At 46.7% G+C, this 24,382-nt stretch overlaps 1 protein-coding gene across 1 annotated transcript; it reads right to left on the bottom strand.

The window, feature by feature from the left end:
* Nucleotides 1-875: 875 nt before the first annotated feature.
* Nucleotides 876-19,548, bottom strand: SPINT1 (serine peptidase inhibitor, Kunitz type 1). The gene is made up of 11 exons (XM_005522475.3): nt 19,439-19,548; nt 18,787-19,259; nt 11,077-11,228; nt 9,545-9,680; nt 8,281-8,451; nt 7,570-7,596; nt 6,525-6,650; nt 5,560-5,610; nt 4,597-4,767; nt 3,860-3,916; nt 876-2,798 (listed from the first exon to the last, which is right to left on the bottom strand). The coding sequence occupies exons 2-11, from the start codon at nt 19,214-19,216 to the stop codon at nt 2,602-2,604; spliced, it is 1,518 nt and encodes a 505-aa protein (XP_005522532.2). The 5' UTR covers nt 19,217-19,259; nt 19,439-19,548; the 3' UTR covers nt 876-2,601.
* Nucleotides 19,549-24,382: the final 4,834 nt, after the last annotated feature.

Here is a 24,382-nt window from a genome sequence, read left to right as displayed (position 1 = left end):
CAGGCCTCAGGCCGGAGCTGCGGCCTCCGGCAGGGCTGTGTCCGGCACCGGGACACAAAGGTGTGGTGCAAGTGAAAGAGGCCATGAAGCACGCACCCACCTCTCTCCCGAGGCTGTCAAGAGAAGCAGTCGCGGTTTCAGGCGGCACTCCCAGGCCAGGGGTCACTGCTGGGAGGGGAGCAGTGGCCCCATCGGCCGAGCTGAGCTGGGCTCATGGGAGCTGCTCCTGGAGCAGCACTTCAGGGGACAGGAAGAATAGTATCTACACTTACACCTGTAAGTAGCTGGAGACGGCAGAGTGGGAGAGCTGCTGTAGTGTGTGGTCATGCCAGAGCAAAGCCTACAGCCCAGAGCAGAGTGTGCAGACAATGTGTTCCTGCTGCAGGGCCAGCCAGGGTGGCCAGCTCAGTGGTGCTGGGCAGGTCCGCCCAGCTGCCGCACAAACCCACTGCCAATTAGCCAGTTACATTTAGCTGACTTTACATCGCAGTTCTTGAGTGATCACCAGCCTGAAGACACAGTTAGAGCAACTCCTGTTTGAAGACTAGTGTCTGCTTTTAGTTTCAGACCTAAAGCCCAAACCAGTCTGACCAGCTGGAACCCAGTTTCAGGTTACACCCTGCCTTGCTCTCTGGGTGACTTGGTGGGTAATAATCTTTCTCCCAGAACACCTCATGCAGTAGTTTCCTCTTCAGGTCTCCACATATGTGGCATCCCCCGCTTCCAGCCCTCCCCACACCATGGGACCGCTGCTGCAGCAGCTCTCCTGAGATAAGGCAGTCGGGGCAGATGAAAGGCTGCAAGATAGCAGGCATGGGAACGGTACCTGCCCCCTCTGCAGGTCACTGCTCCTCAGACACCACTCCCAAGCCAGATAAGACAAACATCTCCTTTTTATTATCAGAGTGAGCACACAAAAAAATAAATCAAGACATTAGGTTTATTGCATAGGCCATGACAGGCTGTGGGAAAAAACAAAGAGATGGAAGAAATGATATGAGACATATCACGAAAAGGAGGAATCTGACTCAGGTACGCTGAGGCAGATGCCTGTGATGGGGAGAGACATGCAGACTCTGGGCAGCAGTTTCTTTCCTTTCAGCCCAGCCATCAGCCCAAAGAGGCAGTTCTCCTGCCACTGCCCTCGAGAGGACCTGAGCAGTGTCCTGAGCTAGGAATGGCTTCATCAGAGCATTCCAGAACCACTCTGCCCTTGGCCTTGAAAGAGTTCAAGCATTTAAACTGAAGTCTGTACATAGATTTATGCTTCTTACACAAACACACACACACACACACACACACACACACACACAGGTTTCCTCTCCACAGCAGTTTTCCAAGAGCAGCAGGCACTGGAAGTTTAGGGATTGGTGCCAGCCCCACACATGTCAGCACATCAGGCCCTTCACAAATAGCTTCTGCCTCAACAGAAATCTTCAGCTCAGAGGTACAAGCATGGACCAGCAGATGCTACAGGACAGAGCCTGGAAGAATCTCACTGCAAGGGGACTACAGGAGAACATACAGGACCAGGACTGGGACCAAGACATTGCCAAAGTGGGGATATCATGCGCTGCCTTGGGGCCAGAGATGAGCTTTGGACCTCCCGAAGCTAGGCTGGCCTCATCTTGCATCAGGAGAGATGAGCCAGCAGGAACAAGGAAGCCTGTGGACACTAGCTGGTGGTATCCAGCCCACTCCTGTGCTCTAGGAGATGCCAGAGACTCAGGTCACGCCGTGTGCTCTGAGGAACGTGCAGTAAAATCAAAGCTGCAGCTTTCCTGCACAATCAGCAGGAAAAGTATGGACGTTTACTTCATGCGAGAACATATTTTCTCAATGTGTTTGGGCTCAGTCTGAACACTGGGAAAGCAACTAGGGCAATTCACAGAGAAAAATGGTGAACACGTATTGTACACAGGAGACTGAAACACAGCAGCCAGCCACCAAAAGGTCTAGGTGTGCTTTTCTGTTAAAAAACAAAGCCTAGTGACTTAAGCAGGTATTTCTGTTTCTGTCCATGTTGAAAACAGGAACTGCCTGAGAGTGTCACAGAGCCCTTGGATCAGGTCTGAATGAATATGTGAATTCCACAGACCTCAAGAGATGCATCACAACCAGGTAGACTGCTGCAAGGCAGGGCACCTTGCAGAGGACTTTGAGAAGGGGAGGAAAATACAAGGTTAAGTGGCAGAAAGTGACACTGAAAACAAATTGCTGGTTCTGGTGAGCTTGCACCATTCACCAACATGAATGCTACCCAGATGCAGTTCCAGGTTCCTTCAGGAAGTTGAGCAAAGTTGTGCTCCAGGTTTGAGGAGGAAAAAGACGTAATTCAGAGTTTCACTGGATTGTTTGAGGTTAGGAACGGATGGATATCAGAGAGCAACAGAACGCTCCCAGTTCCTCACTTTCCAGAGCAGCCATTTAGCCTAGACAATCACAAATACTAGTACTGCCAAATCACAGTTAAATCTCGGCCTGATGCTCCAAATGTCTTCACTGAGAATGAGTCCTTCAGGCACAGACCTGTGTCTAAAAACAGAACTCCAGATGTTTTGGGGAGTGCCCCAGTGCTGAGCTGGAGGGAGAGGCTGTAGGTCAGACTGGTTTGGTGGCACTGCTGTAGAATAGATGCTCAGTGTCCTCTGTAGTGGAGAGGGTTGAGTTGGTAGCGGTGGGAGGCTGACGGCGGCGGCCGTTTTTCTTCCTTTTCTTCAGGAAGAAGTAGCCAATGAACACCAGGACCACCATGATGCAGATCCCGAGGAGCACAGCAATGACTACCTCAAAGGCACCTGCAGGAATACATGAACATGTTATAAGGGATGCTCTACAAACTCTGATGCACACGAGTGGCCAGGGTAAAGCAAGCACAAAAGCCGCTGCAGAAATTGTGCTGGCAAAGAGAAGAGGCAACAGCTGGCCTGACAGCAGGGTGGTCACTGCACAGCCAACAAAGAAAGATGGCAATGCATGGCACGGCCAGCCTGTCTCTCCCAAATGATACTTCCCATCATTTCCCAGATGCACCACGCCCTCTAAAGGCTGTTCCGTGACTTTGGCAGGCTTGGCTATTTGACAATCCTAGGAATATCAAATCCTTCTGCAACAGCAGCCTTGTGTCATACCTCAACAGGGAGGCCACCAAAGGGTGGTCACAGAAGGCACCTCCTGGCTGGGACAACACTGATGGAGTGAGCTATGGAGGACAGGCCATCCTAACTTTGTGGGAAAGTACTCTTGGCACTGGTGTGAGCACTTGTTCTCCAACCAACCAAACCCCTGCATCATCAGTGGAGACAGTCAAACATGAAGCATTTGAGAGACAGTGTCAATTTAAACATTAAGTCAATCTCTAGGATTTAAGAGCAATAATCTTCATGTGATATTTTAAAAAGAATTTGTATTTCAATAGCGTTAGGCTTTTTTAGTGTTGTAGAGTGGTTGTATAGGGTCATCACACTTCCCCACAGTCTAGCACTTGATATTATTCACATATCCACTTGAGCTTTCTTTCTTGTAGAAGTTCGTAGTCCTTATATGAAATTGGCCCCTAGGAAGAGATTTACTTCCCATTTTTTGATGTTGAACAGTGGAACATTCATGCAAGTTGATGAAAAGAAAAACAGGACTCTCTGTATGAGCTACCGAGTCACAGACACAGGAAAAAATGGGCCACAGATGCACAGTGCACAGAAGCATCTCCTGCCACTGCCAGCATCCCACAAATCCCACACTGCTCCCTCAGCTTCAAAAGGGGTGTGGGAGAGAAGGCTACTCCTGCAAGGAAATACAATGAATTTTTCAGGACAAGGAAAAGCAACAAGAAAGACTGGTTGGGAAAATTGTTACTCACTTAACATAGCAGTTTGGGACTCAAATGATTCCCATCTTCGGCCAATGACATCTGCTTCTAAATTTGGAACACAGAGAGGGGGGGGAAAAATGTTTTACAAAGAAGGTTGTGAACAGGGGATAAGACATGTTTCTCAGGAGAGTATTTCCAGTGCTCTGAAGTGACTGAGTGCACACAGCATCCCTTCTCCACAGCCATGGTACTCAGCTCTCAGGGCAGGCTGTGAGGTCCAGCGTAGCTGAGAGAAGTAGTTTGCATCTTAACAAATACAGTTTGGCAGAATTCTTCCTGTTGGCCTCCAAAGCAATACATACCAAGTGTACAGTGTAACACTTTTCATTTTTTGTTTAAAACTTCAGGCTACTATGTGTCATGGAGAATTTCCTCAATTACTCCCCTCTCACTTGGGGAGACCTGGAGCCAAGCTAGGAGGTTAGATTCTCTTCAAAGCAGATATATCTCTGGTTAGTTTTGTCATCCTCCTTTGTCTCTTTTTCAAAATCAGCACCCAAAATGCTTTCCAGCTCTGTGAAATGACAGGCTGCATTGCAGAAAGATGCTGTAATCCACCATCCCCCATATGCCATACTGTGGGTCATGGCCAGCGTTTGCCAGCAGAGCAGCTTTGACTGAAAGCTCCCAAGACACTGCCTCTTTGGGACCACAGAACCTAATCTGAAGTGTTTTTCCCAGTTTGATCAGTAAAACTCCAGCCCTCACTATGTATGCTTGCTTACTTGTGATGCCTGAACATGATTTCATGCACTCTTCCTCTTGTTCAAAGTTGTTACTGTTGCCACCACAGCCGCCATAGGTGAAGGGGTCGCATTTCTCCAAGAATGGGTTATAGTACCAGCGGGGGATGCTCTCGGAGCACTGTCCAGTATCAGGCAAGTCCACACAGTGGCCTGGCAAAGCAAGGCAGAGGTGCTTTAGCTCAAGCAGTGTCTTCCCAGAGCAGCAAAATTTTCTGCTCACAGCAAAAGAGCACAAGCACGATGGCAGAGGAAATCCATAGCCAGAACAGTGTCTCTCAGGTCCCCAGTGCTCACTTGCCAGCTGGTCAAATTGGCAATGCCAAGGCGAGCTGGCACCTGCCATAAATCCAACTAGCAAGCAGAAAAAAGAACATCAGAGCGTGCAGTCATGGTAAACCTTGGATGCACTCCCCTGTGGAAATGACCTGTCCTCCCTGGGAAGCAGAAGGGAACATGAAGAGCCTGGACACACAGAAACGACATATCAGCTCAGGTCTCCTCTACAACAGAGCTGCATTTAAGTGACTTGGAACATACTCTTTTAGCCCAGTGATAGGTCCACTGTCTACAGTGTAACAAACAAGGCAAAGATGTGGGATTGAGCACAGACATTGCTGTGTCCCCCCCACTACTTTGGTTTGCACTACTTCCAAAAAAAACGTGCTGCAGGGTTTTGTACAGGCCAGGTACTGTGCCCAGCAACCAACATGCATGAGACCTACCTGTATGGAAAAAGTTTAGGCAGGAGAGTGAAAGCCTGCTGTCAACAGCTGTCCTCAAGGCCAGAGAACAGGCCCTTGCTCATTTTCAGTACAGGGACTATCCAGATGCTACACCTGGTTTTGGATTTATAGAGGGAAGCAGATTTACCACGGAACAACAAACAGAAGAAAAAGCCAAAAGCTGGCAGAGGTCAGCCTAGGTGCTCTGGATGGTACATACCTTGCTTATGTGTGACATTGATTTTCTGCAGTCTATTGAACTCACGGGCATCTGCAAGGGAAACATTTTCTGTTAAAACTTCTCTCACCAGTTGAAAAGAAATGCCTCTGTCCATGCATACATGGGCAGACAGGGCTTTCCTGCACATTCCTTTGCTATCACAAGCCAGAAGAAGCAAGATATCATTTGATGTTCTTATGTATCTCAAAGCTATGAGAGGAACATGGGAAAAATAAAATGTAGTAACAAGGAACTCTTCCCAATTTCCAATCCACAGATATAGAGACAAAACTAAGGAAAAAAAAGGCCGCTTTCTCATTTTTGTTTTCCATCAAGAAGTATGGGAAAAGTCACTCCAGGTTTTAAGAAATATAAAAGAGCACTAGTGCAGAATGTAAGAGAGGGCAAGAGAGATGAAGCATAGGCTTGCAAATCTAAAAAGGCAACAAACAAAAAACACCCACACATAGGAAAGAGATGATAGGAATTCAGAAGAGGTGGAGGGACAGAAGAAGGGAGGAGATAGGGTGGATTTGGGCATCTCAGCACTGTGCATTTACATTAGCATAAAAGGATATTAAGGGAACTGTGCCACTGGACAGACTTGGAGAAACAGTGGTTTCCTTCCCCATTTAGCAACTCTAAGAGAGCAGGTAAGGTCATTCAGTGAGAAAAATATTGAAAGGGGACAGAAAGATAGGCCTGAAGTCTTACAGATAAGTGCAGAGAAGAGAGTCAAAGCATATTTAAGAGGCATGAAGGTCACACAGAAGGAAGGTCATCTCTTGCAGTCAGCAGAGGTACAGGAAATGGCAGAACCTGTGTGATACTGTGGAAAGAGATAATGCAGGGTCAGGAGTAAGAACAGAAGACACCAAAAGTACTGACTAAGCACCAGTAACTTACATTGGACCCATTCCTGAGCAGATGGTAAAGTTGTCTGAGCCAGAATTTAAAGTACTTACATTGTTCACAGTACAACTCATCCGATTCATCAGCACAGTCGGGAGTTTCATCACACTCTAGATAGGCATCAATGCAGCAACCATCCTTGCATCTGAAGAAGGGGGCCTGACAGTTCCCATTGCATACTGCATCAGAAACAGTTCAGATAGCTCATTAAAATTCATTGTTCCTCCCTGTCAGATGCTTTACGAAGGACTTAAAAGCTGCTGATAGGGCTGGCAAACAAGAAACAAGGCAGATTGGTAAAGATCTCTCCTCAGTGACACCCTAGACTCAAAAAAGAAAAAAAAAATCCTGTTTATAAAGGAAACACTGCTCTGGAAACAGCCATGTTTCCTCTCAGAAAGAAGTATTTAGCAGGTGGAAGCAAGAATGAGCTACTCAGGAAGAATATGGAGATATTGCCCAAGGATGGGGGATTAAACTAGGAAAGCCAAACTGAAACCTGCACGCTGGGCTGCAAGAGCTTCACACCTCTTTGCTCTAGAGGTGGTCCCAAGTGCTGAGTACTGTGCCCAGTTCTGAGCTCCCCAGTGACAAAAAACATTGGCATACAAGAGTAATCTCAGCAAGAGCCTGGAGCACAAGGCTCTCCTACCATGAGGAAAAGACAGAAATTATAAAAGAGACATTCATTTTGGAGCACAGCAATAGGATGAGTAGCAACAGACAGGAGTTGAAACAAGGGAAAGCAATTCAATATAAGGGGAAAAAATTACCATGAGAGTCATCAAACACTGGCACATTTTGACCAGACAAAATCTCCTTTTTCAGAGATACCCAAAACTGAACTGCATACAGTGCTGAGCAACCTAGTGTGACTCAAAGCTGGACCTGCTTTCAATAGTGGGTTGGATCAGATGACCTCTAGAGGTAATCCCCAATCTAAATTATCCTATGACATGAAAGTGAATGGCTTAGTAAAGAAATTAGTCTCCAGTGCTCCACTTTCCACACTGAGTCCTAATCAAAAGCCACAGGAATGGACATGAGACACTCAGCCCAACCTTGCAGTAGGATTACACTGTCCTATGGGAGGCTCACCTGGCTGTTGTCGCCCACCAACAGAACCTGAAGAGACAAGGGGAAAAATAAAATAAAATAAAATAAATTTACCACCAGAGCATTTTGTCAACTTTAGATCAGCTTTATATTGCCTTCATGTATCACATGAGAAGAGCGGATTTTTCTGGAAGGAGGCCCTGGATAACAGAGGTGAAATATGGATGCCCACAACTCAGAGATCCAGATGAGTTGTACCCACATGAGACAGGCCTGGAGGAGCACAGAGGAATTTCCCACCACAAGCTAGACCATTTCCAAATTGTCTTTCTTTTCCAAAGGTTTAACCTCCTTAAGCTGTCCACTGCAATGGGCCTGCAGCCCATTTGTCTGAGCAGCACTAAATTGTTCTCAGTGGCTTGAGGGTGCCAAGGAGGGAGATTAATTTGATTCTGGGAGTGAAGCACTTCTGACCCCCAATTGCACAATGCTGCTCTCTGAATTTAGGTTTCAGATGTGACACAAAGATTTGGTGAGGGCTTCTGCAGCCAGAGGAATGCCAGAGAACTGTCCAGTGCTTTAGGAGCTGGTCAGATACGTTGGCAGTACGACAATGATTGCCCATCCATAAGTAGCCCAGTTTCCTCAGCTTACTGGGCTCTAACTAGGTGTCAGCCAAGAGGCTGCAGTACTTGTCCATAGGGTCATCCCAATCATATGAGAAAAAGGGGGCTGGATTTCTGAAGGACGCACCTCTGACATTCTTGCAGGCGAGTTCACACTCCTCTTCCCGTAAATAGTTATTCTTGTTGGGCTTGCAGCCACCAAAAATGAACTCCTCACACTGCTGAAGGCTCGGGTTGTAAAACCAGCGTGGAAAAGATCCCCGACACCAACCCACCTTTTTTGGAGTCAAACAATGCTCTGTCAAGAAAGTTAACAGCAAAGGGTCTGGGTTAGATTAAGTCCTTTGGAAGACTTTCTGTTTTGTATATGTGAAGGCAAACAAAATCTTCCAAAGGACATGTCTGAAAGGTTTATAAAGTCTTGACCAACATGGAGAAGGAGAGTAGGGAATCATGGAATTAATTTTTTTACATGAAAGGGAGGGTCACAAAACCAAATTAGAAGGTGCCGCATCCATAAAACAAAAGGAGCTGCATCTCCACACAGCACATAGTTAAGCTGTGAAACTCCTTGCTTCAGGAGGTTGCTGCTTTTCAAAGATTACATGAGGTCAAAAAGAGACTCATACATGGTTATTAAACACAAAGACACCATCTTCTGCTTAAAAAAAAAATCTCCCAGCTGAAAAATCCTAGGGGATTAGTCAAGCATAGTAGAGATTTACCGATAGCACGTCAGGTTCTTGCACTCTTTCCAAAGAAAGCGTAAATCTCTACTATGCTTGACCAACCTCTGCACACTGTTGAATGTGGGGTATTGGAGCTTGGTCAGACCTTTACCATCACTTGATGTTTTTTATGGTACCTGAGGAAGGAGAAGACATCCCTTGCTTAGCTACTAGTCAACCATTTGTCCAAGAACTCCTTACTCCTAATACACTCATAATGCCAAAGATTTTCATCATTAAACAAAGCCATTAAAGAAAAAAAATATAAAGCCAGGGATACATCGAATGTCTTGCAGATGACTCCACCTACCCTGCAACCTAAGTGCCTTCACAGCAAAACCACAGAGTCAACAAGACCTTTCACGTTCTCCTCTTTTGCAACCTCAGTTGCACCCTGAGCTGTCACCCAGCAGACAGCAATGACAGGCAGAGCAGATGGGATTATTGCAGGCACCATCTCCTGCAAGGGTACGTGAAAACCCCAAAATAGATCACTGAATGCAGGGACCTCGCACTACTGGTGCAGGCTATTGCTGGGAAAAGCTGACACTCAAGTCCAGGCTCTTGGTTGTGCTGTTCTCCCATTTATGCCTCTGAGAAGAGCACCAATAATGCTAGAACAGCTCGATGACTCCAGGTAGGTATATGTGGGCTCAGGCTCACCTTCTGTCTGCTCAGAACTCAACACCACAATGGTGATGTTGGTGAAGTCTTGCTGTTGTGCAGTGTCTGTGACAGTGAGCTGGAAGACGTAAGTTCCCACCTGGAGGTTGGAGATTTCTACATCATCTTCGTGCTTCTGAGAATGCAAAAGAAAGGCTTATGTAAGAGAAAAGTACTTCTAAGGAAGGAGTGACTGAAGGTATGCAAGGTGCATGTTCCTGCATTAGGGAGAAAGAAACTTAGATGGAAACCTTCAAGCAGATGTCAGGCAAGAAAAATGTCTCAATGCTAGACAATTCCCACAAACCCATAGACTGGTACCCAGCTGGAAGAGAAAGAGAACAAGTATCACAAGCATAATTAGATTTTTCATCTAATTTTGGGGCATTGTGAAAGCACAAGAGAAAATAAAACTCTTTGGAGAGGACAGAAATACCTGTAGTGTTTACATTACTTTTTAAAACTTAAAACCTATTATGAATCATTTACTTAGTACTTACCTTAGGGAAGTTATACCTTAGGGAATAAGGTAGCTGAATTATTTTGTCAGAAGAGAAAGCTACAATATTACTGACACAAACTTGTCTTCTATATTTACAACAGAATTTGACCTTCATTTCCATGCTACCTCTGGTTTTGATTAGATTTCAAAAGAACACAGCCTTGCCATATATAATTTTTATGTAGTTAATACAGCAAAATATTAGGGGACCTCCCCCCTCCCCAGAAGTTGCATTGGTTGGGCCAGGGCAAATGGAAAAGGAAAGGAGCACTTGATGAATTACAGAGTCCCCTTGGTCCTCTAAACTTTGTCACTGCTGATGTTCTAAATCAGTTGTTGGCCTGATGTACTCATTTGCTAATTCTTTCAAAAGGTGCTGCAAGAACTCCGTATCAACCCCATGGCTTTCCAAAGCATTTTGCAGAAATTTAAAAGAAATAATTTGCCCTTCCAAAGCCACAATTCACTTTTAACATCTAGCAAATAGGCTGTGTTCACACCCCAGAGATCTTGGATCCCAACAGGAGTCATGAGTTCAGCTCCAGCTCAGATAAAATAGGAGGAAGAACTTAACGCTTCAAAGAGAAGCAAGGTCCAGGAAAAGCCCCAGGAGAACAGAAACAGAGCTTGAGACTGGATTGTTCAGAGACAGAAGAGGAAATGCACCGAGGTGGACAGAGTAAAACTAAGTGAAGGCCCTTCACTGAACTACAGGATCTTGGGACCAGAGGCAGCTCTTGCATGGAAGCTCTGCTCTGTCAGCTGCTCCCACCCAGGCAGGTCAGGTGCTGCTCAGGAAGGCTTGTGATAGCACTCTGTGCAGGGAGCCTGAGACCTAATGAGGTCAAAAATGACACTTCTAAGTAGTGTGTGAGAGAGGGGGACAACCACAAGGAGTGCTCTATAGTTTTTGGGAGCAGGCTTAAAGAGGGAAGGACAAGGTGACCTTTAAGTCAGAGCTCTGACTGGCCAGCCCAGTGCAGACCACAGGTGCCACTGAGCAAGCTGCTTATTCCCTGCAGCTCCCTACCTTCATCTCTGCAGAGGGGTTACCCAGGATCTGTTTCCATTCATAGCTGACTATCCCATGGTCATCCGTGCTCTCTGTGCCTCTCAGCATCACTGGCTCTCCCGGCTGTACCCTCATGTCCTTGACAGCACGGGCTATTGGAGGGTGGTCATCTGCAGAAGAAATGTAGAACAAGGCCTGGGTAAGAGGCTGAAGGGTCTAGTCCTTGTCTCCATTACAGGAAGAAAAGGGAAGGGGATTCTTCCAGGCTAAATCAATCAGACTTCAACGGCTGAAAGGAAAACACTTTTATACAGCTGTGCTCCTTGCAGCCTGAGCAATAGGCAATCAGTACCATTTTTACTGCCCTCACTAATTTAGTATGCCCACAACCCACTATGGCAGTCTCTTTGAGACAGCTGGCTCCATAGGCACTTCTGTCCCTATGAACCACCATAAGAATGTGGCCCTGTGGCTACGGCCACTGTGCTTCTGAGAGTGGGACCACATCCTCACAGAACAGCACAGAGCAATGTCTTCCCTTCACTTAGGGAAACAGCCTAATGTGAGTGCTGAAGAATGTGGAACCGACTCTCATCATTCTTACCACTATCTCTAAGCACTACGTCAGTGTATTTAGCCAGGGCTACACAATGTGGGACTTGGATGGGAAGTATTTCTCTTCCAGCTCATCTTCCACCCCATGATCTGACATACATGCCTTTAAAACAGCACAGAAACACCATTCATGAGGTCATTGATTTTGTACCATTCCGTGGATTAGCTTATCAGCAATTTCCACAATCTATTAAATGTTTTCTCAGACCGTAAGTACAAGAGATGAAAACTGATCCCTGCCCGTGACAGCAAGAACAGCCTATACAATGACACCACTGAGCCTGACTCGTAACTCCTTTTGGCCTGAATGTCTCTGATCACAAGCTTTCTGCATAGCTCACAGCCTGTAAAACTCCACCTGGTATCACCTGTAACAAGTCCAAGACTCAGTGCTCCAGCTCAGCCTGAGTCTTTTGTAAAGGCACCAAGCATCATTCATAAGCTAGACAGAAATCACCCTGCCATTACATTGTTATATCGACTGTGACTGAAGGAGAGGATCAGTGTCCAAACCCCTTAGAAAATTACTCCATTAGCTGATTATTTTCACTGTTGCAGACTTGCTCCTGATTTCCTGTTTGAATCCTGTATATCTGGATTCAGATCCCAGCTGCTGACTCTTGCTGCAGTCTGCTGAAGGGACATTTAATACAACGCATATGAACAAACAAACGTGACGTTAAAACAGGCCACTTAGTTATTCTGTCACCCTGTACACACTGCTGCAAGCTCTGGAAAGGGGACACATTCCTGACATTCCTGCTAGGCAAACACCAGGAGCCTGGCAGGGAGAAAGGCAGCCTACTCCCTGCCACCATCCTGCCAGGGTGAGCCCAGTAGGTGGGTGCAATTGCACAAGGAAAAGACCAGTTTTTCAACAACACAGAGGCTGATCCTTAATTCGTGACTCAAAATCATGTTTTTCCTTGACATTTTGAAGCATGTACACTTTAAACAAAAAAATTACAGGCCAAACATCCAGTTACTTTGGGTTGTGGGTTGCATGATCAAGTAAAAGCTCAGTTCTATTCAATGGGTCAGCAGCTTCTCCAGTTCCCATCTCTGATTAGCCAAATTTACTGACTCGCCTCACATCCAGAAGAGTCGTTAAGAGTATTTCCTTATTTGTGGTGACTGCTAAGGAGTAATGCTCACTAGAAATTAAGGACTTGTTTTTCAAGTCTACTCCTTTTCTCCTTAAGCCGTCTGAAAGTTGAGCGACTTTGGAGTATTTCTGCCACACTGACCGTATGAAGCCTTCCCTGGCAACGTGGCTGTTTTCCACCTGAGCTTCAGAACCAAGCACTGACTGACCTAGAGTGAGTATCAGCAAGCTGCTCGTACAACGGAGACTCCACTCTGTTTTGCTCTGAAAAATGAAAGTTACCTTTGCTATAATGCTCCTTCGACCACAGAAGGTTTCTGCTGTAAAACTCTGTAATTAACAGGGAGGTTAAAGCTTTATGATGCTGTCTGTGGCATGCTCTTTACTGTGAAACATACTCCTGGAGTCACATTGTAAGTGACAATTTCCACTCCCATTTATATAACACATCAGTAGGGGATGCATCTTTCCTTTATGATTCCAGAGGAAAGCTCCATAGAGGAAACCCAAATTGCTTTAAAAAGTTTTATTACTCACACTGTATTCACACCTGAGACCCTGATTTTCACTTTTAAAAAATTTCTTGGTGTTTTAAAGCTCGTGCAGTCAGTGGCTGTCTGGCTTCACCTCTGATGACCTAACTTGATTAGGTGTGGATTAGGTGTGGATTAGTGTGACCACTTGATGTGGTTTGACCACAACCAAAATTGATGGGGGAACAGGAATTTAAAAGGTAATAAAATTTTCACAAGTGCTTCAAAAGTAAGCATCTAAGTAGGGGGAGAGACCCCACTAGGGACCTTGCTATGCAAACCTGCAGGCACTGCAGGTTCAATCTGGCATTGAAGTCCCATGGCAGAATGTACTTGCATAGCTCACAGTTTGGAGGTTTTGCTCTTCTGGAACTCAGAATAGCTTCTGCCCTTGAGATCTACAGAAAACCAGATTTCCTCCATTCCAGAGCCCATGCAGATACACCCTGCATAGCTGAGACTACAAAGCAATGCTTAAAAATACCTCAGAATGATTTGAAGTTGTCACTAGAAAGAGCTGGAAAGCTTTCTTGTGGTGACTGAGGGGCCCTTACAGCCCATCACTGATTGCCTTTGCAGAAGCAACTTGCAAGCGTGGCTTGCATTGGGAACACTGAGGCACCAGGAAGGGATAGACCTCACAGGGGACAAAAGCCACTGCTCAAAGCCACTGACCAGGCCAGGAACAGAGACAGAAACAAAAATAAGGCCATCCAAGTTCCACCCATGAGACACAGGACCGTGGAGATTTCAAGCATCAGCAGCCAGCAAAACCTGTCTGCTGCAAAAGCAGGAGGGCAGCAGTGTGGCTCTTCCCACAAATGCTAAAGTTCTGCTCCTGCATTGCTTCCAGGGAAGTCATTCGACAGTGAACAGTTTCCTCACCCATCCACACTAGAAAACTCTCCATTTCCATGGGCAGAGGTAATGAAGCATGCCGCCACAGCATTAATTTGCCTAAGGTGGAAAGAGAGAAAAGGGAACAAGGCAACAAAATGCAGTGCCTGGAGAAAGAGAAATACAGGCTCTTACTTTAGGGCTTCATTCTGGCTGGGCAGCAAGTACAATCATGATAAAGCCATGCAGTTTTCTAACAACTCATGCACAGCCAAGCAGCTCTCAGCATTAGTTTCTAGAGGTTTTTGTAGCGGTTTGTAAGTGGTGCACACAGCAGGTCAACCTAACCTCTCTTAAAACAATACAGTATGACTGAATGGACTATATTTTCAGAATAAGTTAAGATGCTGCTGCCACTAGGTTCCCTCCATCCTTCCTCAGAATGTGGGAAACCAGTCCAATTTGCTTTAGCAGGCAGAGGGAAAGACTCTCCCACAGGTGTTTATGCCATTTTAGTAAAGATTGGTTTGTACCTCCAGTCTCTTTGAGGAAACTGGAGCTCCGGAGACAGGACATGATGTAGCCACTTCAGTAAATGCTGCATGACAAACACTAATTTCACAGCAAAAGGAGTGGAAGCCCCTCATCACCCACTCTGAGCAGGGAGCTGGACCAGCTGGTCTGCCAGGACTCTTCCAGTACACATTAGCCTCTGAATCTGTGCTGTGGGTACTGACTGTGCAACTTCCCATCTCCTGGCCTCAGCTTAAGGATGAGCAGCTGGCTCAGGCCTCAGCAGCATCGGCCAAAGGGGGACCTGTCCCAGCCCCAGTGCTGCTCATTTTGGTTGCCCACAGAATGGACACCAGTGTGGGACCAAGCATTTGAGGAGGCATGAGCTTCACTCTTGGGGAGCTCTCCTTTCAGAAAGCATTACCAAAGTTTTAGCCTGCAAATCCCCCTCCATGGTGAGGCAGGAACAGACATATCTGATCAGAACCCTGTGGCTCCCAAGCACTTCCAGTCTCCCACTCACAAGCCCTGGATTCAACAGGAGTAGGAGAGTGTCACTGAGCATTTCACAAGAACCACAAAAGGTTTAGTTCAAGAAATGGACAAAGGTTCAGGGAGGTTATTTTCCAGTTTCACACCCAAAACTGGTTTGCCTAGACCAGAATAAGCTGGGCTAGTTACTTAAACACTGGGCTCCATTATAACCAATAAAGTTCATGGTGAGCCTGCCCCTCCCGGATGAGCCAGGCAGAAAACTCGCACCAAAGTTCAGGCTGAGGAATCATTTAAACAGATTGTGCCTTTTAACAATAACATCAGAGACTTCAGGCTGTACATTAGCTAAAACAGATAAGAGACAGTGCCAAGCTGTCTTCACCAACTTACAAAGAACTCAGAAGCTCTTGTTCTGCACAATACTGAAAATATATTCAGAAGATGTGCAGAACCCAGATTTCAGCTGTACTCGTTTCCTGTACCCACAGGTTTTTCTGAGCTCATAACACTGTAAGAGTGGCCACAGTGTGTTACAGCAGGTACCTCTGTCCCTGTGCTCAGCTGCCAACAGTCTCGCTGTGGATGCTTGAATGAGGGCAAGAGCACTGCAAGAATATGTTCTCCCAGCTTTCAGCTACTTCCATCAGGCTCCAGAAACACTCCAAGATTAAATTTGTCCATTCATCAGTTGAGTGCTCTCTTTCAAGTGTTACCTAGTCTCCTCCTAAAGATACATAAACCTCTAAATTCAACAGGTCTGTTCCCTGTAGTAGCAGTAGTGGGTCCTACAACGTGTGACTTTTTTGTTTAATGTCACCCACTGGGATCACCAACTGGATATTTCATTATTCACTAGAAAAAACATACATTTAATTCTTATGATTGCAGAGGGTGTTGGAAGAGTGATACAGGTAAAGGCTCCTAGGACACCTGACAGCAGCACCTACAAGGAAATGAAAAGAAAGGAATGCATGATAAAGCAGCAGATATGCTTCCTGCAGACCCTTAGGGCCAGAATCTGAGGGCTGACAGTAACCTGGGATCCAGAGTAGTCACAAAACTTCACCTTTTAGCAGTGATAGAGCACAACAGCAGGAAAAATAGTTTTGTCTCCAGTCCAAAACCTGGGCCAAGATTTTGGGAGGAAGACCTGACATGCCAAAACCAGCTTCCTTCAATGCTTGTTTCACCTGACCTTTTCAGGCATCCCTACAAGGTCCCAAACCAAAATGCTGTAGCTTCCTTATGCTGCCAGGTGGACACAGTGCCCAGAGACTCCTTCACCTGGCCTCCTGCACCTGCCCCATTGTGCCCTTCGCCTTTTCCCCCCTCAGTGACAGCCAGGCATCCATCTTCCTGTCCAGACCTGCATGGACCCAATTCCAGAATCACGGCTGGAGGGGCTTGGGGTTCTGCTTTGGGTTTTTTTTGTTTGTATCTGAATCAAAACGGACATTTGCATTCTTAAGTGTCTCATCAACTTCTGTGGGGAGGAGGACTCAGCTATTTCTGCAGTAAGATAACTCCCTTGGTCTCTTTCCCCTGCTAGCCCTCCAGTGTCATCCAAGATGATTCAGCAAGCTTTTGGTATTGAATGCCTAAAAATTTCAGAGAGGAGTGGAACGCATTTCCCATCAAAGCACAGCACAAGCATTGCAGCATGATCCAAATACACAGCAGTGAGCTGCCCAGCATCTGTCACCACAGCTGGGGACCTGCCTGGCACCCAGCACCCTCCAAAGGACAAACAGGCTGTAGAAGAGACCGAGCCCTTCCTACACCCACAGCAGTCCGAGGCACAAACCCCATGTGAGGAGAGGCACTGCTGCCTCCAGGCAGAGTAATCTGAACTGCATTTCTGGAGTGCTTTTCACTTCTCACTGATAAGCCCTCCTGGGTCTTCCTGCTCTGCCACAGCCATCCCAGGATCGGTGAAAGGAGCGCTAGGGACGGATTGCAAGACTGCATATTGGTGGCTGGGATGCTGCAGCTAGGCACCGTATTTTAGCAAACAAGTCACTGCTGGTCACACAGACAGGCTGGTGACCCTGGGACACTTTCTAAGGGTCCACGCACATGGAATGCCAGACCCTGGGACCAGTCAAGGGATGAGGGGCTTACAGTCTTCTTGTATGAGGCACTGCTCCACAGAGGTAAAGAGGCTGAATTGCTCAACAATACATTGTATTTTAATCTAATCTTGTGAAATCAGGATGTAGTGGAGATGATGCATTCCCTTTTCCTCCTATAACTAAGCATATAGGAGTTTAGACAGCTGCCAGCATGCCACCTCCGGTCTTGGGGATGTGGCCTTCAGTTCCTCCCTAACTGCAGCTCCCGTGAAAAGGACTTTGAGCCTGGAAGGGAGACGAGGGAGAACTAGTGAAACAGCGAGACACTTTTACCAAAAGGCCCTAAAATCCAGTAGGAAGCCATAAGTATGGACAGAGGACCAGGAAGACCATTTCTGCCGCACTGCTGTTCAAACCAGCAACACCCAAGGGTTGCTTCAGAGAAGTTGTGCCCTGCTCCAAACCCCTCACACTGCTACTCAGGATGGAGAAGTGGTCATTGTGGAGTTTGGAGCCATTTCCCACCTCCAGCACCCACACGGCCTCAGGCTGGCACATCCCAGCAGAAAACCAAAGATCTATTCAGCTCACGTCATCAAGCGCCCACCTAGATGCTCCCCTTGCCATCTTCACAGATCCTTTCCTTCCCACAGGTGGGCTGGGAGGGGGTGTGAGGAGGATTACCCACTGAGATATGCCCTAACAGCCCTGCCCAGGGATCAACAAATGATGAACTGGTTATGGTTGCCAAAGACCCAGCCAGGCTAGAAACATGCCAGCCTTATCAGGCTTCAACCAAAACACAGAAGGAGGGAGCAAAAGGAGGAACTGCTGTGTTTTTAGTGTTTCTGAGCACACTGCAATTCTTTGGAGATAGCAGGTGGCCATCTTCAGATTAGTTCATTTTCCACCTGGCTCTCTGTGTCCAGGCGCAATCTTTTAGAGCAGGGAAACAGAGACTGGTGAGGAGAAACCCACCTCCAAAGGGGAAATTTTATATCCAGCCTCCTCCAGCTGCTCCTCTCCCAGCAGCAGTGACCAGCCCCAACAAGCAGAGCAATACTGACACACCTCACCATCCAGGCTGCTGTTAAATAAAGGTAAGTGGATTGCATCCTGCCTCCAGCCCCTGAGCAATTAAGAGATTAATGCAGCCCTTTAAAACCCGGTGATGTGTAGATTTTTTAGACGATTTCACTTTCCATCCTCAAAGGTCCAGGGGAAGGGAGAAGAAAAATAATACCTTTTTCTCTACATCGTCAAGTAGCAAAAACTCTGACTTTGGTAATCACATGCTCCACCTGCTTCAAACAGGCCAAAGGGAGATTCCTTATTCACTTACTAACACGTAAACTGAGGCACAGAGCTTAAAGATGAGTTCTGGGGATTGGGAGAACCTTTGTGGCATAAGAAAACACAGAACCCCCATCTTTAGCATCACTCTACCCCGAGTGTTTGGCAGCACTGCCGCTCATATGATGGCCGGAGGAGCTGGCACCGAGTAACCATAATGCTCTTCCAGACCCAGGTTTGCAGGGATCCACTAAGGGCACCTTACCACTAGGTCTGTGATTCTGCATTGCCAGGTAGGAATCGTACACGTCCCTCTTCAAGAAGTTGAGAAAGCCGATCTTCCTGGCAAACCTGCAGACGAAAGCCTTCTCATAGAGGCAATTGAGGAGAAAGCAGCCCTGGATGTGGTCTTCCTCCGAGCCCGGGCCCTGCTCCACGAGGGCCAGGTTACAGGCGGGGTCCTTACAGCAGGCTCTCATGCAGTCCCTGCTCCGATGCACCATAGGGGACGACAAGAAGGTGGCTCCGTTCTGGACGGAGGCGCCTGTGTCCAGCACCCAATCCGGCAGCCCAGCCGTAAACTCCTCCAGGCACATTTCACCGAAGGCTTTTTCCTTCTGCCCTTCGCCCAAGTCCAGCACCAGCACCAAGCAGAGCCAGGGCACAAACCACGGACCCGGACTCCTTCTGGCCATCTTGGCGCCCCGCTTCTCACTGTCTCGACACTTCAATCCTTTCCTAAAGGAAGGGAGAAGACATAGGAAGCTTAGAGGGACGGTGTTCAAGTGCGTGCCACCCCGGGGCGAGAGGGAGCCGGAGCACGGCCGAGGCTGCGCTCTGGATTCCGGCTCGCCCCGAGGAAGCCGCCGTGTCCCCTGACCCTGCACCTCGTCCCCAGGTGTGCTCTGAGCCCCCACCTGGGCGCTCTGGGCTGAAGCCGCTGCTGCGAGCGGGGTGTCCCCGCCGCGCCTCCAGCGCTCAGCCGCGTCCAGCGGAGACAAAGGCTCGGCGATGGCAGGAAGTGAAAACCAACTCCCTGAGAGAGTGGGGGGGGTGGGAAAAAAATCAAGTCCCTCCCTTGCTTGCTGAATTGCGTAAGAGGAAGGGGAGGAGAGACGAGCTGATACGATCTTCTGCTCCCCTTGGAATGGGGCCGAGGGCGATTCTCTCGCTCCCGCGGGTGCGAGGGCAGCCGCTCTAGACGAGCATCCCACCTGCTGGGTGCTGGCTGCATCCCCGTGCGTCCTTAGATGCTCCAAAGGAACTGGAAGCCGAGAAGCAGGCGATCTGTGTCCTGTGGCAGTGGCCCTTGTGCTCCGGTAGCCACTGGCACGGAGCACCTTTAGCCCCTGTCTCGCTAACCCAAATGAATCAGCCTTGCAGCCTGTCTGCAGTGCCCACCGCCGTTGCTGCTGCAAGAAGTTTTATGCTCAATGCAGGCATCCCTAAATCATTAATTCCTTGTTCTTGGGACACTATATATATATATATATATATATATATATATATATATATATATATATATATATATGTATGTATATATAATTCTATTTTTTTTTTAAAGTGGAAGCACTTGGGTTCATACTTGGAGGCTGCCTGAGTGGCAGGACCTCTGCTACCACAGCAGTGAAAATGTTAAGTAATCACCCTCCACTCATGAGCAGCACTGCATTGTTGTCCTCAATCTCATACAGGTTAGCTGTGGTCCAGTTGTAGGGCCCTTGCCTTGCAGGATGGTGCTGTTTGCGGGCATGGGAATGCAAAGGCTGCCTGTCCATGTATTTTCCTCCTTCCTTCTTCTACTTGCAGATCCATGATCAAATTCCTCTGGTCGACACACACGTGTGTCATCTCTGTTGGTAAACAGTCCTAAAACCCTTGGGTAAAGTGCTCTTATCCCTCTGTCATTGTCCTTAGGAGAGCTGGGAGTGTTGGTAATTTGCTTGGACATTATTTATAGTGAAATATTTCATCACTTAAAATAACAACAGCAAATCTGAGACAGCATTCCATGGTATGTCTTCAGAAAGAGGTGGTGAGCAGCAGCTGTGTATCAAACAGAAGTTGGCTTTGTGGTTTGGGAGACCATTCTGGTGTCCAGCATTTCAATTCTTGCTGTTTCTTTCTGTATCTCTGATCCAGCCTGGTGTATCCTCACAGGATTTCTTGAGAGTCCTTAGAGACATGTTTCCTGTCTCCTGGCTGTCACAAGCACCACGGGAAGATAATACTGTGAGAATATTATTTTTTCCATACCTCTCATGACTTTCTCCAGCTTGATGTTGACATTTGTATAGTACTGACATCTGTTAGGAAAAGGGAATTGCTTTGATATGGCAGTGGTAAGGTATATAAAAACCCCTTGAAAATTAAGAGGAGGAAACGTGTATCTGCAGAGCTGATTTCCTTAGAGATGTTTGCTTTCCTCACTAGCTTTATGAGCCTTTGTCAGAAGAAGCATGGGTGTCTCCACTCCATTTACAAACCAGATCTTTCGGACCTGCCTGCAGACCATGCAAGCAGTAAAGGGGGAGCTGACCTTGCTTGTTTTGTTGTATTTGAACATCTAAATATACGCAGGAGAAATAAAAATGGCAACAAGCTTGTCTCCTTCTGTTCTGCACTGCCTGAGATGCTCTGCTGGGAACTCTCTCTTGTGTTTAACCTGGAATAGATTTTTCCTGGAAAAACATTCAAAGCCTTTAGAGTGGAGCCAGGAGTGGAGTCGGTGCAATTCTCTGACACAGGAGCAGGGAGATCAGAGAGCAGCTGGTCCCATGGCAAACCAGCGACTATGTTTGGGTATCCACACTGGTAGAATTGTGCCTAGACACTGCAGTTTGATATTTTTGTCTCACTGGCAATAATTTAATCTATCTCAGCGGTAGTGTTGTGTTACAAAATCTGTCACAGATTTCCTGCTAACCTGATGGACATGATGTCTCTTGTGTTTGTGCCAAGCAATATAGGAGTAATGTAATTCCTACAAATATAAAGCTGGGAGGATTCATTGATTGGCATCTCTAGTGTCTCCCCCCACTTTATAAAAATATTTATGAAAGGATGAGCCCCTTCATAAAAGGATGAAGTCTAGCTTTTACAATAGGTGTTTTTTTGTTTTTTACTCTTAGCAGAAGGCTGTGCTAAGTTCTGCTGCAAGGTTTTCTGCTGCTCATCCTAACTGTCTTTAAAGTCACTTTATACTTAGTTTTATTCAGTATATTCAGTAATAGTAGCACAGTTTCTAAATATGCCCAGTTTATTCTGAAGGAATTCAGTAATTAAATTTTTAATTGAGATTGGGCCCAAGATCAAGAACTTCTACTAGGAACCCCTCTCTGTGGCAGCAGCTCTTCTTCCAACTTGGTAACTCAATTTTTGCTCTCCTAACCTCAAAATCTTGTTACAGACCTTGTCTTCTGCAAAATGAATAAATTCCCATGGCTTCAGCTGAGACACGTATTATTCATGTTAGCATGAAGGGAAAGTAGGGTATGTGGTTTTATAACTTGGGAGTGTTTTGAAGGGGTCCTGAAACAGTGAGTCATTGTTTACTTTTTTCTGTCTTTGAAGTGTCTGCTCTCAGTCTGGAAAGAGCTATTCCAAGGATGACTCAGGGGGGGTAAACCACACCATAGTTTAATATTTGACTAAGACTAAAAGAGGTCTTAGACATGCATGCCTTGTAACAAATGCAGTGCAGGAGCCTCCATCACCTGCTTTTTTTCTGTGTGATCACTCTTGAGTCCACAGCACCTGTCGGCAGCTGGATGCTCACCTTCCAGGAGGAAGTGGCTACAACAGGCAGAAAAATAAGGAATACTTGATTCAGATTCCCCTTTGCCCCGCTGTGCAGCCCAGCTCCATGGCATTGCCAAGCCCAATGACTTCCTCACAGCAGCTTGTCCCACCAGCTGTTGCAGACAAATCCATTCTGCTGTGTTTTACCTGGGAACAGCTCCATGTGTAATTAACACTTGGGAGACAGGTTTGCTTGTTTGTTTTGTTGTATTTGCCTCAGGTTAAACCTCCTGGTGTGGCTTAGGGGTGAGACCCGGATGCAAATGACGGCACAAAGATGTGGCAAAGGAAGGAGACAGGAAGGGATCTCATCAGGCTATGACTAACCACTGGTCCTGTGGAGCAAAGGAGGAGAAAGGATGACAGGCTGCTGAGTCCTCCTGTGAACCATTCCCATTGCATCGAGGTAGCTTTGGAGAAGGCAGTTACAATGAGGGTATATAGTTTCTTTGGGGATGTTCTTGACTACAGTTTCATGGCACTGTTTTTTATTTAAATGTTGCTGGTCAAAGTAAACCCTTAAAGGAAGGAGCACTGGGAAAGAAAGAAGTGGAAATAGTGTCTAGACTGGTTACACCAAGAAAGTATTTGCATTTTTGTCCTGTCCATGCTACACTTCTACAGGGAGATGGGTATGGAAATATGAAGCAAAGAACCCTCAGTTTGCAGGAACTAGAATAAACTTAGATTTCCCACTGAATTTCTTGCAGACAACTTGATATGCTCTTCATTGCATCTGTGAGTGGAACAGGATTGGCCATAGGGTTCCCTATGGACTCTCCTCCATTACTTCCTTCAGCAACTGCTTTCCCAGAAATCTTCTTTCAACACCTTCAGGGCAGCTGCCAGTGCCCCCTGGGAAAGTCTGCTCTCCCCTCTGCTTGTAGATGGCAATTTCCCTGTAGGTGAGAGCAGTACAGTCCCTGCAAATGGAACGGTACCCTTTCAAGGGGACTGGGTCATAATAAACTTCTTGGTGCAAGAGCTGTACAGCCTCTGCAAGCCTAAAATGTTGAAAGCAGGCAGGAAAACAAGGAAGATCCCCTTCACCTCTTCTGCCAGTGCTTCTCTTGTCTCCAACTCCACTGTTCAAAGACTTGCTGAAACTTTTGTGCTATACAAAAATATGTGCCTCAGACCTCTTCTTCTAGAGAAACAGCAGAGTAATGAGGGAACTCAACAAACAAGAGGGTTAGCAACAAACAACATGGGCAGGTTTCCAAAGATCTCCAAACAATTATTTTGGCATCTAATTCATGTTGTCAGCTTCACCTACGTATTTAAAGGGAAGGGGGCCTTCTTCCTCAGTGGAGATGCTTACTCAACATGCTACCTCATGCTGGACACAGACAAGGAAAATTGGTGTGCCAAATATTTCTCATTTACCCTTCTGAACTGCTGATGAGACATTAGCCTTTATGCTTCACTTGACTGCCAGTAACAGAGGCCAGAGGGAGGGCAGGTGGGCAGGCCAGCTCACCTGACCTCTTTATTGCTGAGACCTCTCTATTCTCTGAGACAGTGCCAAATAGTGTCATTTTGGGTCGATCAGTCAAACTGGGAAATGTTTTCCTCTGGCACTTGCCATTATTCCTTCCCAGTGTCCTTTCAGTGCCTTATGAAAGGTGAGCCTGTCAGGAGAAAGGAGTAAGGCTGATCAGTGACACCTGGCTGAAGAATGTAGAGGCTTTCCAGCCTGTGCTGATGGGAAGGTGGCACTACTTCTCAGGTGAAGCTGGGGACTGTATGAGCTGGATATCCTGGTCTGCTTCCCTATGCCTCCAGAAACTGAGGGTGCATTCTTCCTCTACTCGCTAGAACTCTAGGGCAAAGGTGCAGCCTTTTTGGTTTCCACGCTCCCATGCAGACACTGAAAAATAAAGAAAGTGGATGATGGACATCAAGATTCTGGGTGCACTGGGGCAGCTCACTTAGGGCTCTGGATTTTTAAAATCTTCAGTCCTGTCTACATTGTCTTATTGCACAACATTTTTTCTGTGCCTATTCCTGTTCCTAGGAAGGAACAGAACCTCTTTACCTTGTGTTGTCACTGTAGTATT

This window comes from Pseudopodoces humilis, chromosome 7, assembly GCF_049639895.1.
Source record: "Pseudopodoces humilis isolate 2021_Gansu_Grassland_sample_001 chromosome 7, ASM4963989v1, whole genome shotgun sequence".
NCBI classification, from domain to species: Eukaryota; Metazoa; Chordata; class Aves; order Passeriformes; family Paridae; genus Pseudopodoces; species Pseudopodoces humilis.
Note: the sequence above shows the minus strand (reverse complement) of the source record. Positions and strands in the feature narration are given on the sequence as shown.

What these genes read in the sequence shown, in the direction of transcription:
- SPINT1 (XM_005522475.3), bottom strand. Translation starts at nt 19,216, where the DNA reads ATGGCCAGAAGGAGTCCGGGTCCGTGGTTTGTGCCCTGGCTCTGCTTG. An exon ending in ACCCCTCTGCAGAGATGAAG is followed by an intron (nt 9,681 to 11,076) that starts GTAGGGAGCTGC and finishes TTGCATTCTCAG; the next exon opens with AAGCACGAAGATGATGTAGA. An exon ending in CAATGTCACACATAAGCAAG is followed by an intron (nt 4,768 to 5,559) that starts GTATGTACCATC and finishes TTGCTTTGCCAG; the next exon opens with GCCACTGTGTGGACTTGCCT.